The sequence below is a fragment of the Guillardia theta genome (genome assembly GCF_000315625.1).
Source record: "Guillardia theta CCMP2712 unplaced genomic scaffold GUITHscaffold_217, whole genome shotgun sequence".
NCBI lineage: Eukaryota > Cryptophyceae > Pyrenomonadales > Geminigeraceae > Guillardia > Guillardia theta.
This window is the reverse complement of record NW_005434459.1, coordinates 24,368-39,560: the sequence shown is the minus strand read 5'-3', so window position 1 is coordinate 39,560 and position 15,193 is coordinate 24,368. Positions and strand designations below refer to the sequence as shown.

The window sequence follows — 15,193 nt, the reverse complement described above, 5'->3', positions numbered from 1 at the left end:
GGAGACAGTGAAGGCGTTGCAGATCCTTGGATGAAACCAGGAGGAAGGAAAAAAGAGAGGACGAAAGCGACGAATAAGCGATAGGAGAGAGGAAACGGCAAGATGAAATAGGATGCAAAGTCGAAGGTGTATTGATATACTAGATGTTCATGGGAGAATAGAATAGAACACAAACAAGTTGTGGAGTGTTTTTGGGTTGCTTGTCAGTATTTACAAAAGAAGAGAAAAGAATAAAAAACGATGTCTACATGGTGATGAAACGTCAATGTGAGAAGAAAAAAATCGTGAGAATTGAAAAGAGCCGATCATCCCTCGTCTGTGTCATCGTCAATATCATTCTTATGAATGTAAAATGCACTATCATCTTCATCTTCATCATCACTATCATCTTCATCTTCATCATCATCATCATCATCATCATCGTTGTCGTCGTTGTCGTCGTCACCATCATCATCATCTCCATCACAATCACCTTCATCATCATCATCATCATCATCATCATCTCCATCATCATCACCAAAAAATTCACACCTCCTTGTTGCAGCGCCGCCAGGACTTCCAGGTACAGCGCTTCTTGAATGTCCTCCTTGGACTTCTGTAGCAGACCGACAGTTGCTTCATCCCCAACCTCCCAGAGGTCCTGAAGAGACGTTGAGAGGAGAGCAGAGAGAGGGAGGAGAGGAGGGGAGAGAGGGGGAGGAGAGGAGAGGAGAGGGGAGAGGAGAGGAGAGGGGAGAGGAGAGGAGAGGAGAGGAGGAGAGGAGAGGAGAGGGAGAGGAGAGGAGAGGACCTGACTGACAGATTCGATCTCGAAGATGAGCTCCTTCTTAAACAGCAGACCCTCAGCTGAAGATTCCAGCCTGAGAGATTCCGCGATCTTCCGGAGAACACTGATCAATCGATCGTACACGTTCTTCCTCCCTCCTGCTCCTTCTCCCGCTCCTGCTCCTGCCCCTGCTCCGGCTCCTTCTGCCTCTCCTGCTCCTGCTCCTGCTCCTCCTTCAACTTTCCTTCTGTGCTTGAGCCTTGGCAGCCTCCTGGTGTCCCTTCCTGTCTTGGGAGGAGGACGAGGCTTGAACTCTCTCCATTCCTGCTTCCTGCTCATCCCCTCCTCGTGGGCCGGCTCAGTGCTGTCGCCGCCCTCCTGCCGCAGGACTGGACCGGGCAGATGATGGAGCTTCCTCTGGAAGTACGATCGGATGGCAGGCTGCTGAACTCCGAGGATCTTCACGCGGGGAGGAGGAGGAGCGTCAGCTGCTGCCAGCCCGCGGGAGAGGTGGAGGGGAGAGACTCTGGAGCGCTCTGCTCCGCTCCTGTAGACTCTCAACCGCTTCTCGTTGCGGGGAGTGAAGAGGACGGTAGAGAGAGTTTCTCCTCCCTTGCCCTCCTCCTCCTCCCCGTAGGTAGTGGAGAACATCGGGTCAAGCTTCTGCCTCCACCGCTCGATCTGCTCGTCAGCGTACCGGTCCAGCATGATGTTAAGCTCTCTGCTCCTCGCTGACGTCTCGGCGTGTACCTCATGCAGGCTGATCCTGCCCTGCATGCTCCTGCCCTGGCATCGAGGCTGCGTCAGGATCTTCGCTCTGGACAGGTCGAACACCTCCTTGCTCTGCTCAGGGACCTTCTCCCTCCACCACGAGCACAGCAGTACTTCGTCCCTGAACACCTTCATCCCGTCCGCCGTCCCATGGGGAATAAGAGCATGGATCCATTTCCCGACGTTGTCCTTCACCTTGCGGTGTTCGATCCAAGGCCTCTCGTGGATAGCATGGAGGTACCTCCTGACTGCTCGCTGTATCACAATGGCAGAGGAATTGCGAATCATCTCCCTCCTCTTCCTACTCTTGATCAGAGCTGAAAACTTCCCGTCCTCGTCGATCAGGCTCCTCGCCTGGTTCGACCGGATGATCTCATCCAGTTCGTCCGAGACCTTCCAGAAGGGCAGCACGGACGTCCCATCCTCCTCCTTCGTCAACGACTCCTTCCCGCTGTTGCCGACCGAGCTCCTTCTCGAGGGAGTCACGGGAGACGACAGGCTCTTGATCATTTCCTCCACCTCTCCTACTGTCGGAGGGTTGAAGTCCTTGTGTACCAGAGCTCCTCTCATCGACCCGTCCAGACTCTGCGACAGCCGCCTGTACATGCGCGATCTGTTCCATGCTAGAGCAAACCCCATGGTCCGCTGCTCAACGGAAGCATCCATCAGCCTACCCTGAGTTTCCTTGTAGCTGACTTCATCGACCGTCCCAGTAGGGCAACTCATAGTCCTATCCAGCGACATTACACGCTTCCTAAACACTGTCTTCTCCTCTACGTGAGTGAATGCTCTGCTGAATGGCTGCTCAGCGGCGACTTCCTTCTTCTCCTCCTCTTCCTCCTCCTCCCTCTTCAGGGACTTCCCTGATTCGCGTGAGAGTCGGCATCGTCAGAGGTTTGCGCGTCCTCGTACCAAGTCTGCAGTCGTGGTTCTTGGTGAGCATCGTCGGTCTTGGCTTCAACAACAGCCTGCTGTTGCCCCTCTCCCTGTTTCCCCTCCTCCACCTCCACCTGACCCTCAGCATGTCCTCCAACATGGAATATTTGTATGCTTCCTCCATCCTCAACCTGTGTTGCTTCGCTGCCTGCTACTTCCTCCACATCCCCCGCGTCTCCCACATGTACAGCTCCATCGCCATCCGGTCGAACTCTGCCGACTCTGTCCTTCACCGGACTCAACTCAGGTTCGACGGGCAGAGCTTCCTGGGATAGCTCCTCATGCTCCACCTGTAGAGGCTCATGAGATCGAGTGTTGCTCCGCCTCCTCCTCCTCAAGAACCGGCAGCGCGGCTCCTGTTACAGGTCGGACTTGGTTCTCATGGGCTAGCAGGTCCTTCAAATCTGCAGCAGAAGGAAAACCGTCAAGCAGCTCGTACTTTTAATCTAGATGGTGATCACCGCTTTCCTCTTGAATCTGCAGAATCCAAGATGAATTTTCGAGTGGAACGACAACAGTCAGCCTCAGTCTACATCCAACGCATTGAAACTCACCTCTTTACCACCGTCAAGCCCCACACCGCCTGTTCAGCACAGCATTACATTGACTCAAGACCGGTACACTGCATGACGAAAACAGGCACAAGCAAGGTCTGTCTCTCCCGAGATGATGTTCCAGTCCCTCGTCTCAACCTCATCATCTTCTTTTCCCTTCATCTCCCTCCCTTCCTCTCCTCCCCCCGCCAGCTTCTCTCTCCGTCCTCTCCTCTTCCTCTCCTCCCCCCGCCAGCAGCTTCTCTCTCCGTCCTCTCCTCTTACCTTCACCCGTCATGGCACTGCGGCTTCCGTTGAACGGTTGGTCAATCATTCTCATCAGCGCCGTTACATGGCAGTTACGAGTCTTGTCCTGACCGTGGCGGACTCCGGCGGTCACTGAGATTGGACCGGGCCCGGCGGAGTCCGGCGAACTCGCGAGTCAGTTCCGGAGGTCACGGTCACTGGCATTCACGGTCTGCCGGGACTCATTGCTGAGGGCGGCGGCCACAGCGACATCGTCTTCTCGCAGTTAAGTGAAGGTATCAGTTAAGTTTGGGGGACAGCAGTCGGCAGGATTGGGTTTGGTTCTCGCTGTCTTTTCTCTTCTCGCCGTTTCAAGTTTGGCCTGTGCGACACTGCGGCTCTCCTGATTGTCCTCGTACTGATTTTTAACTTAACTTTGAGTAAAGATCGTCTTCTCGCCGTTTGGCACTTTCACAGAGTAAACAACATCAGACTCGGGCGAGCACTCGGAAATTCCCCCGGCAGTGATTCAGCCGGTGCGGCCCGCCCGTGACCGCGGCCGGGCCCGGCCCAGTGAGTGAGGCCCGGGATCTGAGGGGGATGAGTACTTACTGGGTATGAGGGGGATGAGGGTCTTCGATTTGATGCTTTCCCGCCGAAAATGGTGGAAGGGAGGGTGTGAGGGAGGCGAAGGGAGAGGAGGAGAGGAGGAGGAGGAGAAGGAGTAGCAGTCGATCAGTGGACGAGGATGGAGAAGATGGCGAGGCCGAGGGCATGGATCGTCGTGTAACAGGCGCTGCGCGTCCATAGCTGAGGGAGGTAGAGGCGTGGAGGGGTTTGCAGCGATGGAGTCGCTCGTGCTGTATCCGGAGGAAGTGAACTTCGCGGATGTCCGGCCGAATCAAACCTACATCCAGAACCTGGAGATCAAGAACATCCTGACAACTTCTGTGAGCTTCAGGATCCGTGTAGGTAACAGCGATCGGTTCTCTGTGGAGCCCTCCCTGCTCACTCTGGGGCCCGGGGAGACGAGGACAGTACAGATCCGGTTAAAGCTGAACAAGGCCGTGGCCAGGAAGAAGAATGGATCGCCGTACAAGGAGACATTCTTCCTCAAGTCTGAGTACTTCGAGAAGAAGTTCATGGTCTCGTTTCAACCAGCTGATCCCAACAGTAAGATCGCTGTGCCATCGTTGCCGTTGGCAGGAAGACCTGCGCACGAGTCGAAGGCTGCTGCGGCTTTCGTGATTCCAAATCCATGCAGAGAGAGCGCTCAACATCACGATTCGATGAGAGATGCCATGGAGCCTGGCAAGGACTCTGGAATCATGAACCTTCGCAGACAGTATGAGGAGTATATCTCAGAATTGAAGGCAGACTTTGAGAAAGAGATCAGAACGAGAGATCTGTCGAATGAGAACTTGAAGGCTAGGCTTGAAAACTACTTGTCAGAACTTTCTCAACTTCAGGGCGTTGCCAGAGAATGTGAGCAATTGAGGCGCAAATGCGATGAGCTGGATGAAAGGTGTAAAGATTGGGAGAGGTGAGATTGCAATTGAGGTTGAAGGAATGCATGCTGAAATTTCGGATAGGAAAAGGGAAGAACTGGAGGAGGGTGAAAGCGTGTTGCAAAAGCAGGTTGAGTACGTTCGAGAGATGCAAGCGCAGCTATTGGAGGGAAAGGTTGATCACAACATGATTCAAAAGAAAGCCGATGAAGAATTGGAAGAGCGCGACAGAAAGGTGCTGAGGATCTTGAAAGCCAAAGATCAGAAGGTAAGATTGCATGTGACAGTGAGTTGTGATACCTGATACATTTATCCAAGATCGAGAACCTTCAATGCGAACTACAAAGACTTTCTGATGCCAAAGAAGAATCTGAAAGCAAACGATCAAGAGCAGAATCCTTGCTGAGAGAATGTGAAAAAGAATTGGAAAATTTGCAGAAAGATCGTGATGAGAAAGTCGGCATCGCCATGATGAGTAATGTAGAAGTGAATCAAGAATGTTTGGGGTTGAAGGCAAGGTTGGAGGAATTTCAAGGAAAACTCGTCGAGCAAACTGCTCTCAAGGTTTCTTTGTCGTTCCTTGTTATTTCTGTCTGATGTTGATTCGCTTTAGAAACAAATGCAGGATAGTATCAAATCTAAATCGAAAATGGAGATTCAACTGGACGAGCTGCTTAGGGAGAGAGCAGAGAACGAAGACGAGCTGATCGATCTACGGGAAAAGGCCAAAATTTTAGAATCCAAGGACATGCAGATTGCAGAGCTTCAACGAGAAATTAAGGCACAAAGTAGTCAACTTGATGCATTAGTTGCAGAGCTGTCTATTGGGCGAGAGGTGAGTCGGACTGCCTTTCTTGCCACTGCTGCTTCTTGTTGTGATGATCGCTTCTCCAGTACGCTCGTGGAGGAATGGAGGAAAGAAATTTTCCAGCTGCAAAGAGCAATGCGATTGATTCATCTTCAACCAAAGTATGCTCGCTTAAGACTGTGATGTTTTATTTCAGTGATGAGGCTATGCAGGTATCAAGAGACAAGAATTTGCAGATTGAACGAAATCGTACTTTGAACCGTTTCTTCTATTTGCAGCAGAATCATGTATTGCAGGAGATTCAGAATGGTAATGCACTTCAGTCCATGCCTTAGTCTTTGACACTCATGCAGGTTTATCTGTCCCTTCGAGCACTTCGTTGGATATGAGCAACAAGGTCAATGCAACAGTTGTTTGTGTGCCTTGTCTGAAGTGCTACTTGCCAGGCATTTCGAATGGAAGCAATCATAGACTTCCTGACAAGAACGTGGACTTTGGCATATGATGAGCAACTGATCTCAGATTCGCCGGATCTCAAAACTCTACAGTCTCAATTCGTCACGTTCTGCCGCAAGTTTAAGATCCCAAGTCATAATCTGCACTCATGGCAGCAGCCCTTTGCGCAGCTGAATGAGAACATGCTTGAAGGTTCCAAGAGCCCTGACTCACTGGGCACGATTACCTTGGTTGAATCTGATGGAGATAGCGCTGGATGCTATGAACCTTCAACCCGTGCAAAGCAAGGGACAGAATTTAAAGGAAACTTTCAGTCTGATGTCAAAAATGGTTCGAATCGTGAACAGGTGCTTGAAGGGAAGCTCAAAGATGCAGAAGCCAAGATCCAGAGACTGAACGCGCAGGTTTCGAAGCTCGAAAGAATTCAACAGACTGCCCAAGGAACAGCCTTGGCGCAAGAAGAACAGCTCAATCGCGCTGCTGGGCTCATCGACAAATCGAACGAGAACATGGAAGGGATTACTTCGAAGCTCAGCCTTGAGTTGAATGAATGGCGAGGACGAGCAGAAGGTCTGTCGAAGGAAGCTAAGTCAATGAAGTCAAGAGCAGAGGCACTTTCAATCCAGAATCGAGAATATGCAGACCTGCTGAAGGAGCTGGAAGCAGAGCTAGTGACGTGCAAGCAGACCCTGCGACTTTATCATGATCGGATTGTTGCATTCGCTGGCAAGGATGATAGTCTTGTGCAGCAGAACGAGAAAATTGTCCGTTCTGACCATTCACGGATCAAAGGCATTTTAGTTTCGAAGACGACGAATGAGATCGAAAACCAATTGGCCTCAGAGAAAAAGCATCTTGAACGCACCATAGCTATGCAGTCTAAGGCGCTTGAATCGCTGAGGAGCAATCTGATGCAAGTAGAGCATGACAAGATCTCTTTGCAAGAGGAATGGGACCAGAAGCTGAGGGGACAGAAAGAAATCATCTCGAATCTGAATCATGAGCTCAGAATACAGCGAGAGAGTGGTCACCTGAAGATTCAAGACATGGAACGCAATGTGAAGATCTTGAGTTCCAAGTCTGATTTACATAAGAAAGTTGCTAATTTGATGCAAGAAATCTCAGCGCTAAGGGCTTCTGAGCAGCGACTGCAGATGGACTTGGATTTCTCCAAACAGCAGGCAGAGAATTTCTCAAAAGAAAACAAATCCTTTGTGGAGCGCATAGCCAAGTTGGAAAAGAAAGTTATCCTATCAAAACAGCATTCAGGCAGCGACGATTTGCTCATCAACACCATGTCACACCAGCTGGAGATCCAAGAAGAAGAACTCAAAAGACTCGAAGGCCTCCTGAAATTAGCCAAGGAGGAGCACGACCGTCAATCTTCTGAGATTGACACGAGCAGCAAGTTGCACAAGAAGAAGGAAGCTGAATTGCATGCTTTTGTGGGAGAATCTGAGAAGTTCATTGCCAGACTGGAGAGAAATCTCACAGCAGTTGAGAACGATGTAAGTGCTTGCAGGAAAGATTTTCTTGTCAGCGCTCAGCAATTGAAGAACGAGAGATTGTCGAAAGCCTTAGTTGAACGATACGTGGAATCGTTGAAGAGGGAGCTATTGGATCAACAAGAAGAATATTTCTCCTCAAAGGTGGGAGTACCTGAGAGAATTCACGTGTCTACTGTGAACTTTCAGAAGGAATTGTCTGCAATGCAGCAACGTCTCATTGAGGTGACACGGGAGAAGGACCAGTTGAAATTGGAGCGGGAACAGAGACAATTTTCCCTCCAAGAGGCAGAAAACCAGACCTTCATGTACAAGAAGAGCGTCGAAGCGCTAGAGAGGGAGAACGAGGAGCTTCGACTTTCTCTCCGGGAAGCAGATTCTAAGGTCAAACAAGCTCGAGAGTATGCTCAGAGAGAAAACGAGAGATTGCAGCTGAACCTGACAAATGCAAGTGCACAGCTCACTGTCCTGCTGGAAACGATTGAAGCACTCCAAGGAACATCCCCTCTTGACAGACAGATTGCTGTGTTGACCGCCAGCATCTCTTCCTGCAAGGCGAATGAACTTCAGCTGCAGATTTCAAACTCTGAGCTGCATCACCTGTTGGAAGATCGGGTGTGGAGAATCAACCAGCTGGAAGCAGAGAATGGCAAGTTACAGGAAAAGTGTTCATTCCAAAGTGAAAGATTGCAAGCTTCGAAAGACAACGAAGAGTTGCAAACCCGGGAGATCGGTGCCTTGCGAGCAGAGATGACTTCCAAAGACAATGAACTCGCTGCGGCCAATCAAATGTTGGACCGCCAAGCCATGTATCACAATGAGCTCGAGTCTGAAATACATGCATATAAACTCAGTTTAGACGATGAGACGAGGAGGCACAAAGCAGAGTTACAACAAAGGCTAGAAGAAGTCTATCAAGACTCTCAATATCTCATAGCCAAAGCACAGATGTTCGAGAGTCCATTCCAGGTTCATCACACTTTTGAGAGATTTGACTAATATTTTGAAATCAAGGCGGCATCCTTGAGAGATCAAATTCTTGGCACGCTATTTCAAAGGGCAGAGCAATACAGGCGTGAAGTTGAAGCCCATGAAGTTTTGACCCAGCAGATGCTTGAGGATTTTCAAGAGAACATGATCTCGGATGCGACTCTCATGGTACATTTCATTTCATCTCGATGCATCGATTCATTTGACTCCACCTTCAGGTTGAACAACTGATCCAAGCCAAGTTCTTGTTAGAATGGAATTTGACACTACAAGAGAACAAGAACAAGATCTTGTCATCGTCGCTCGACATGAGCTTGAGGTCGCAGATCCTCGAAGAGAATCGGTGTGCAAGAATCCCTGTTCATTGACTTGATGTCCTCCTCTCAAACTGTCAAACAGTGTCGCCGATGTGCTGCAACGATGGAGAGAAAGTTTTTCATCAGAGCACAACAAGGCATGGACTCGCGTTGCAGTTCTTGAATCCAAGATACAGATCCTGATCTCTCAGGTGAATAGAAACTCTTTCGAATCTTCTTCCTCTCACATTTCATGCAGTTGGACTTGGCAAACAAGAGGGCTGTTGAGTACTCCTCATCCTTAGCTCAGGCGTGTGCGGACAGAGACTCTCTCTCTCAGGTAGATCGCTGTGTTTCCTGGTCTCCTTTGATCTTATCTCGCAGGCTCACGAGTCTTTGAAACGCCGTCAAGAAATTTTGGCTTCTGAGCATTCGATGGTCTCCAGAATTTCCAATGATGAGAGCGTCGTGACCATGGATGCAGGCGTTAGCCAACGCAACTTTGCAGGCTGAGAAGATGTCAAGCTCCAAAGTCGAGGTTGTTTGCTTCTCGCCTTGTGCTGTTGGATTGTGAAATCCCTGGCAGGAGTTACGGAAGTCACTCCTCGAGTACTTTCGGAATGAAATTCTCAAGTACATCACAGACGAGAGTTTTTCAGATCCGGTTGTTTCGTTTGAATCCTCCCGGACTGTCCGTGATGAGATCCGTAGATTGTTCGCCTTGCCGATGAACTCAGCTCCCAGAAAGCTGCACAAGAACTCCTGAAAGAAGAGCTCAGTCATGCACAACGACGTCTCGATGACCTTCGAAAGTCAGTGTTTCCTCCATTAGAACCTCTATGTTTGTTCCAGACTCATCCTGTCACAGGCGGAACACGATCTTCAGTGACGAAAACCAGCGACTGGAAGAGAGAATGGTGGATATGCAGGTACAAGTTGACCTTGTTTCATCTATTCTCTTGATCAAACGAGCAGCACGAGTTGAAGTCTCTCAAGAGCAAGACTCCACAAATTGACTTGCCCTGCCGACCTGAAGATCTTTACGAGATGTGGAGCAAAGCGGAAGCCGGTGAATACATCAAATCAAGTTGAATCGCTCTGTTTGATACAAAATTTGTTGCAGATTTGTTCACTTTGAAGGCAGAACTTCAAATTGCACATACCAATGCAGAGAAATCGCACGAGGAAGCATCAAAGTTCAAAGCCTTGTACGAAGATTCAGAGAGATGGAAATCTGAGACAGCCCTCTCGTTCAGGTGACAATCTCACATATCATTTGCTCAACATCTCTGATTTCACCTTACTTATTCTGGTTTGATGAACAGGAGTCAGCTAGACAAGTTAGAAAAGGAATTTCTGGCTCAAAAGAGTGATATTGTCGTGGAATTTCAAAGAAATAAGGAGATTTTTGAAAGACAGAACGAAATGGAGCTCGAAAGAATCCAGAAGAAGTGGGAAGAGCTTGAAAAGATCGAACTCTTGAGACAGTCCAGGAATGTGATTGAAAGATACACACAGACGGATCTGGATCTTGTCAAGGATGTGGTCAATTCGAAAGAGAATGATCTTGTACACGATGAGGAGGCTTTCAGGCTCTCGGCAGAAATCAACGGATTAAAGGGCGAAACTTTCTCCCTCCAAGAGGAGCTGATGCGGAAGGACGAAATTCTGGCTTCGTTAGAGAAGACGTTGGCTCAAGTAGCATCGAAGGATGGGAGCAAGAACCAGGCGTCTGCTACGGCACTTTCGAAACAAGTGATAGCAGCGAAGGTGGCCGAGACTGATGCAAACAGAAAGCTGAAGCGTGCGCTACAAACTGAACAAGAATTGAGAATTGTGATTGCACAGAAGGATGGGACGATCCAGCAACTGCAACAGACTCAAAATCTCTTCTTCTCGATGAACGAGCAAACAAACAAGAACCTTCATGAGGTTGCTGCAAGTCAGGACAGTACCAGCACGAAACGTCGAACAATTCAGGGAACAAAGTCTGCAGGAAAATCCCCACAAGATCTTCTTGATTGGTTGTACGTGTTGGACAACATTCTGGATAAGCAGAGCTCGTCCGAACAAGTCTTCATACAGGCACTGTGGGACTTGAATGAGCATCACGAGATTCCTTCCAACATTCTTTCAAGGGTGAAATCACAACTAGTCGAGGAGATCGCTCAAAAAGCCTCCTTGAAATCTTTCATCGCTGAACTTGACAAGAATGCTGAAAGCACTCAGTTCTCTTCCATCTGCGCGACCTTATCGAACAGAGTTCAACATCAGATGAATAATTTGTCTCGAGCTGAAAAAGACATGCAAGCAATCATCTTACATGGAGGAAATCAGGTGCCGGCTCGAGGGTCCAATGAAACCCTGAAAGAACTCAATGTCACAAACCCCAAGAGAACGGTCAAGATCAAGGAGCCAGTGAAGGAGCGATACGAAAAGGAGATGAATTCCTTGAAGCAGAAGATGCTCGAGGCAACTTCGAAACATGCCTTGGAGGTCGACAGACTCAAGAGGCAGCTAGCAGATGCGAGGATAAAGATTGATTGCTTGAACCTCGAACAGAGAGAGGTCGAGTACAAGGAAGTGGAAGCCGATGATCGACAGAAATCGTTGCTGGCTGAGCAAGTCAAGCAGCAAACTGAAATCCTTCAACATGAGTTGGCAGCGGTCGTTCAAGAGTATGCAGTTCAGCTGAGATTGGTGCGGATCCATATCAACGACTTTGTTCAGTTTCAGAGAGCCAGAGAAGAGATACAGGACGAGGCCAACAGTCGATTACCAGCCATTGAAGAAGAATCTACACCTGTCAAGGGCAACGAATCTAATGTCTCATCACACGATCCAAAAACGAATGAAGTTCTGGTTCTTCATCAGGTAGGAAGAACTCGTGATACTGCATGATGAATCAGATTGCTTTCCTGCACACCTGTGACCAATGCTTTCTAGGAGATCTATGGCTTCAGGCTGAAGGAAGAATCATATAAGAAGAGGATAAGGGAGTTGGAGCATGAGCTATCGGATGTGAAGACGTCGGAGAGCGGTCAGGCCAAGGAATCCAGTCAAAGTCGTGTACCCACACATGATGCCGAGCTAGAGTTAGCTTCAAGGTTCTGATTTATTCCCTTCAGGTGCTCTGTCTTGTATTGACAAGAGAGATCTTCCAGGTGTTTGAAAGAAATGGACACCGAGGTCAAGCTGAAAGAGTCCCTGTCAAAGTTGAATGTGAGGTTTGCTCCTCCGAATTGCTTGAAATCTTATAGAGGAGCAGAAGGCAAACGAGGCGCTCAACATTCAGGTCCGAGAGCAAACAAAGGTCAAATAGTCTCTCCTTCACTCTTGTCCAGTCTGACTCTACTCTGAAGGAGAACTCCCTCCTTAAACAAAAGCTCGATGACGTCGTCAACCAACTCAGCGAGTGCAAGAAGGTGAGCCCTTGCCGGTCATTCACACGCTGATAATCAGCACTTTTTAGGACCTCAAGAATCAAGAATCGCGAGCTTGTTCTGCAGAAACCAAACACCTCAAATTCATCCAGGATAGGAACAACTTTTCGAATTTTGCTTCGCAGGTATGTGCACTTATTCTCGTGGAGACCGAATATCCTGACTTGCTGTCGAAGATTCAACGAGAAATTTCCCAAGTGATAAGGGAAGTTGGAAGCGTGACAACTGTGGTGGAGAAACAATTCTTGTTCCATAAAGAGGTCATCCACGACAAGAATTCGCAGGTGAGCAGAGTGGGACTTTGGTGTTGGTGTCCTTAAATGTCGCCATCTAGATCGAAAGCATGCAACGACGGATCGTGGAGTTGGAGGAGGTGTGGAGAAAGGACTCGAACAAAAGGTTGAAGTATGACTGACTGCTGGTTCAATCTCATCCCCTTCGACTGCAGGATGAGAGAGACGGAGGAACTTGTGAAGAGTTTGAGAGCTGAGAGAGAAGAACTTTACAGGAGGTGCGATGCGCTCAACCAGCAACTGGACAAGAAGACGGCCGAGTCGAGCGCACAGATGCTGCGATTCCAGGTGCTCAAATATCACTTGATCCTACAGAACTGATGTCATCTTGGCAGGAGGAGCTGAACCATTACAAGACGTGCGATTCGTCCCCGAATATTTTGCGTCAGGCTGACGAGGTGGGTTGCAGGGAGCAAGAAGCCTTGGAGCAAGAATATGTGGTACGAGTAGAGTCCCCTTGTTGCTGCTCCTTACTCGTCTCAGGCACAGATTGACAACCAAAGGAAGAAGTTGGCTGACGCTGAAAACCTTATGAGCTCTCTGAACGGAGAGATTGCTTCGCTCCGACGGTACAGCTGGACTTCACAACCTTTCCACTGTCCCTGACCCTCAAGTGCAATGCAGAAAGTTGGAGGAAAAGTCCAGTGAAGCTGAGAAATCCAACGCCAAAGTGCTTGCCCTAGAGGCGCAGCAATGGAGCGTCAGAGAAGAATACGGAGATCAGGTCAAGGGCAGTGACAGGAGTCACGGCAGGTGTCCTACTTTCTGCTTGAAGATTGTCCTTTACCTCGCTGAACTTCATCCCCCAGCCGTTCACGGGTCCTACCTCCTCCTGACTCCCCAGTCTCAGAGGGCCAAGGGTTTTACGACTCTCCAAATGCCCGGTGAACGGCCTTGACTCAACTCTTGTGCCTTCCCAGCTGTCCAGCTCCCCATGACAAGTTCTCCTTGCCCTCCAGCTCCCCATGACAGGTTCTACTCGATTGACGTGAGTACAGGCACGTCGACGAGCTTAAAGCGCAAGACGAGCTGATTGCTTCGCTGCGAGCAAGGGTGGCAGCCCTACAGGCGACCTCGCAGCAGGAAGGCCCCGAGGACACCTCAGAGTTGTACTCGCTGTTGGAGGTGTTCAAGAAGGAGTTGAAAGAACACAAAGATATCAGCAAGGTTCTACATGCACGTTTGATTCCACAGGCCATGACGAGCTCCAGGCAACCACCGCTAAGTTGGATGCGATGAGCGAAGAGCTCGAGGGTGCTAAGGAAGAGCTGAAGGCGAAGAACAAGGCTTGTACCCGCGCCGAGGTGATTCTGCTGCCTCTGATGCCTCTGCCGCAGACATTCTCCTTCCACTCTTGCTGACGTTGCAACCAGGAGGAAAGAAGTAGAGCGGAAGAGCGGGCGGCCAGCCTTCAGCGAGAACTTTCCTTCGTGAGGGAGAGGGTGGTGGAGCTCGAGAGCGACAAGGAGAAGATGAGGAAGCAGATCAAGGAAGACATGACGGTGGCGGCGAACGAGATGGAGGCCATGCACCAACAGCTGATCGCGATGGAGGGCTGGCACTCGCCCGACGAGTGGGCCTCTCTCAAGGACGATCTGAAGCGGGAGCGCGAGCATGTCAAGAGCGTCAGCGCAGAGATGGCGAAGAAGTCGCAGATGCTGAGCGCGTGCAAGGCTGATCGCGCCGAGCAAGACCTGGCTCTCAAGTCGATGCAGCAGGAACGGGACAACCTGGACGAGAAGCTGAAGAGGCTGACGAAGGACTTGAAGGCGAAGGAGCAGACCATCAAGAACCTCCGAGAGAAACTCTCGTCGATCGAGGAGAGGGAGGATGTAGCGCAGGAGGTTCAGCGGCTGCAGGAGAAGGTCAAGTCGCTGAACGCAGATCTGCTGAGGAAGGAAGGGATTATCAAGGAGCTGCGACTCAAGATCGACAAGCTCAACCAGCAAGTCTCCGAGCTGCAGGAGAAGGAGGAGCAGGTGGCAACCCTGAGGGAGAGCATCCGGAAACTTCGCGGGGACGTGGAAAGGAAGGAAGAGAGCGCAAAGGCGGCGAAGTTGCGGGTCGATGCGATCACAGCAGAATGCGAATCTCTGCAGGAGAACGTCAAGCAGCTTGAGGCCAAGGACGCAAAACTCCAGAAGCTCGTCCTGAACAAGATGGCTGACATCGAGACCGCAAACGGCGTTGCCAAGACCCTCGAGTCGTCCCTGAGATCCCTAGGCAGCCTCCTCCTCGCTCAGGTAGAGACTCTCCTGGCCAAGCTCCAGTACCAGTTCCCGCGGGGAACGGACGTCCCTCACGCCGGCAGCCTGGCTGGAGGGAGCAGACGACTGCAGGACGGGGAGAAGATCCTAGAGATGACGCTGTCGCCTCCTCTTGACGCGATGCAGATCCGAGACAGCCTGATGCGCTTCATCGAGGAGCGAGTGCGGCTGGAGGTGATGGTAGAGTATCCCAACCTTCGCGCCGGAGCTTCGAGTAAGAAGAGCGAGAGAGAGAGCTCTTCCTCCCATGCCCACAAGACCCCTACTCGTAAGGAGGAGGAGCCAGCACCACCCCCATCAGCAGGAGCAGCAAGAGGAGGAGGAGGAGGAGGAGGAGGAGGAGGAGGAGGAGGAGGAGGAGGAGGTGGGAGGAGA

General features: G+C 50.2%; 1 protein-coding gene across 1 annotated transcript; it reads right to left on the bottom strand.

Moving 5' to 3' along the window:
* Positions 1-305: 305 nt before the first annotated feature.
* On the bottom strand, positions 306-3,101 carry GUITHDRAFT_121189 (hypothetical protein; the record flags this gene model as incomplete). Its single annotated transcript, XM_005819555.1, has 8 exons — positions 306-472; positions 532-640; positions 791-2,267; positions 2,450-2,547; positions 2,605-2,763; positions 2,816-2,877; positions 2,935-3,029; positions 3,076-3,101. 8 exons carry the CDS (start codon positions 3,099-3,101, stop codon positions 306-308), a joined length of 2,193 nt encoding a protein of 730 aa, XP_005819612.1.
* Between the last annotated feature and the right edge of the window lie 12,092 nt (positions 3,102-15,193).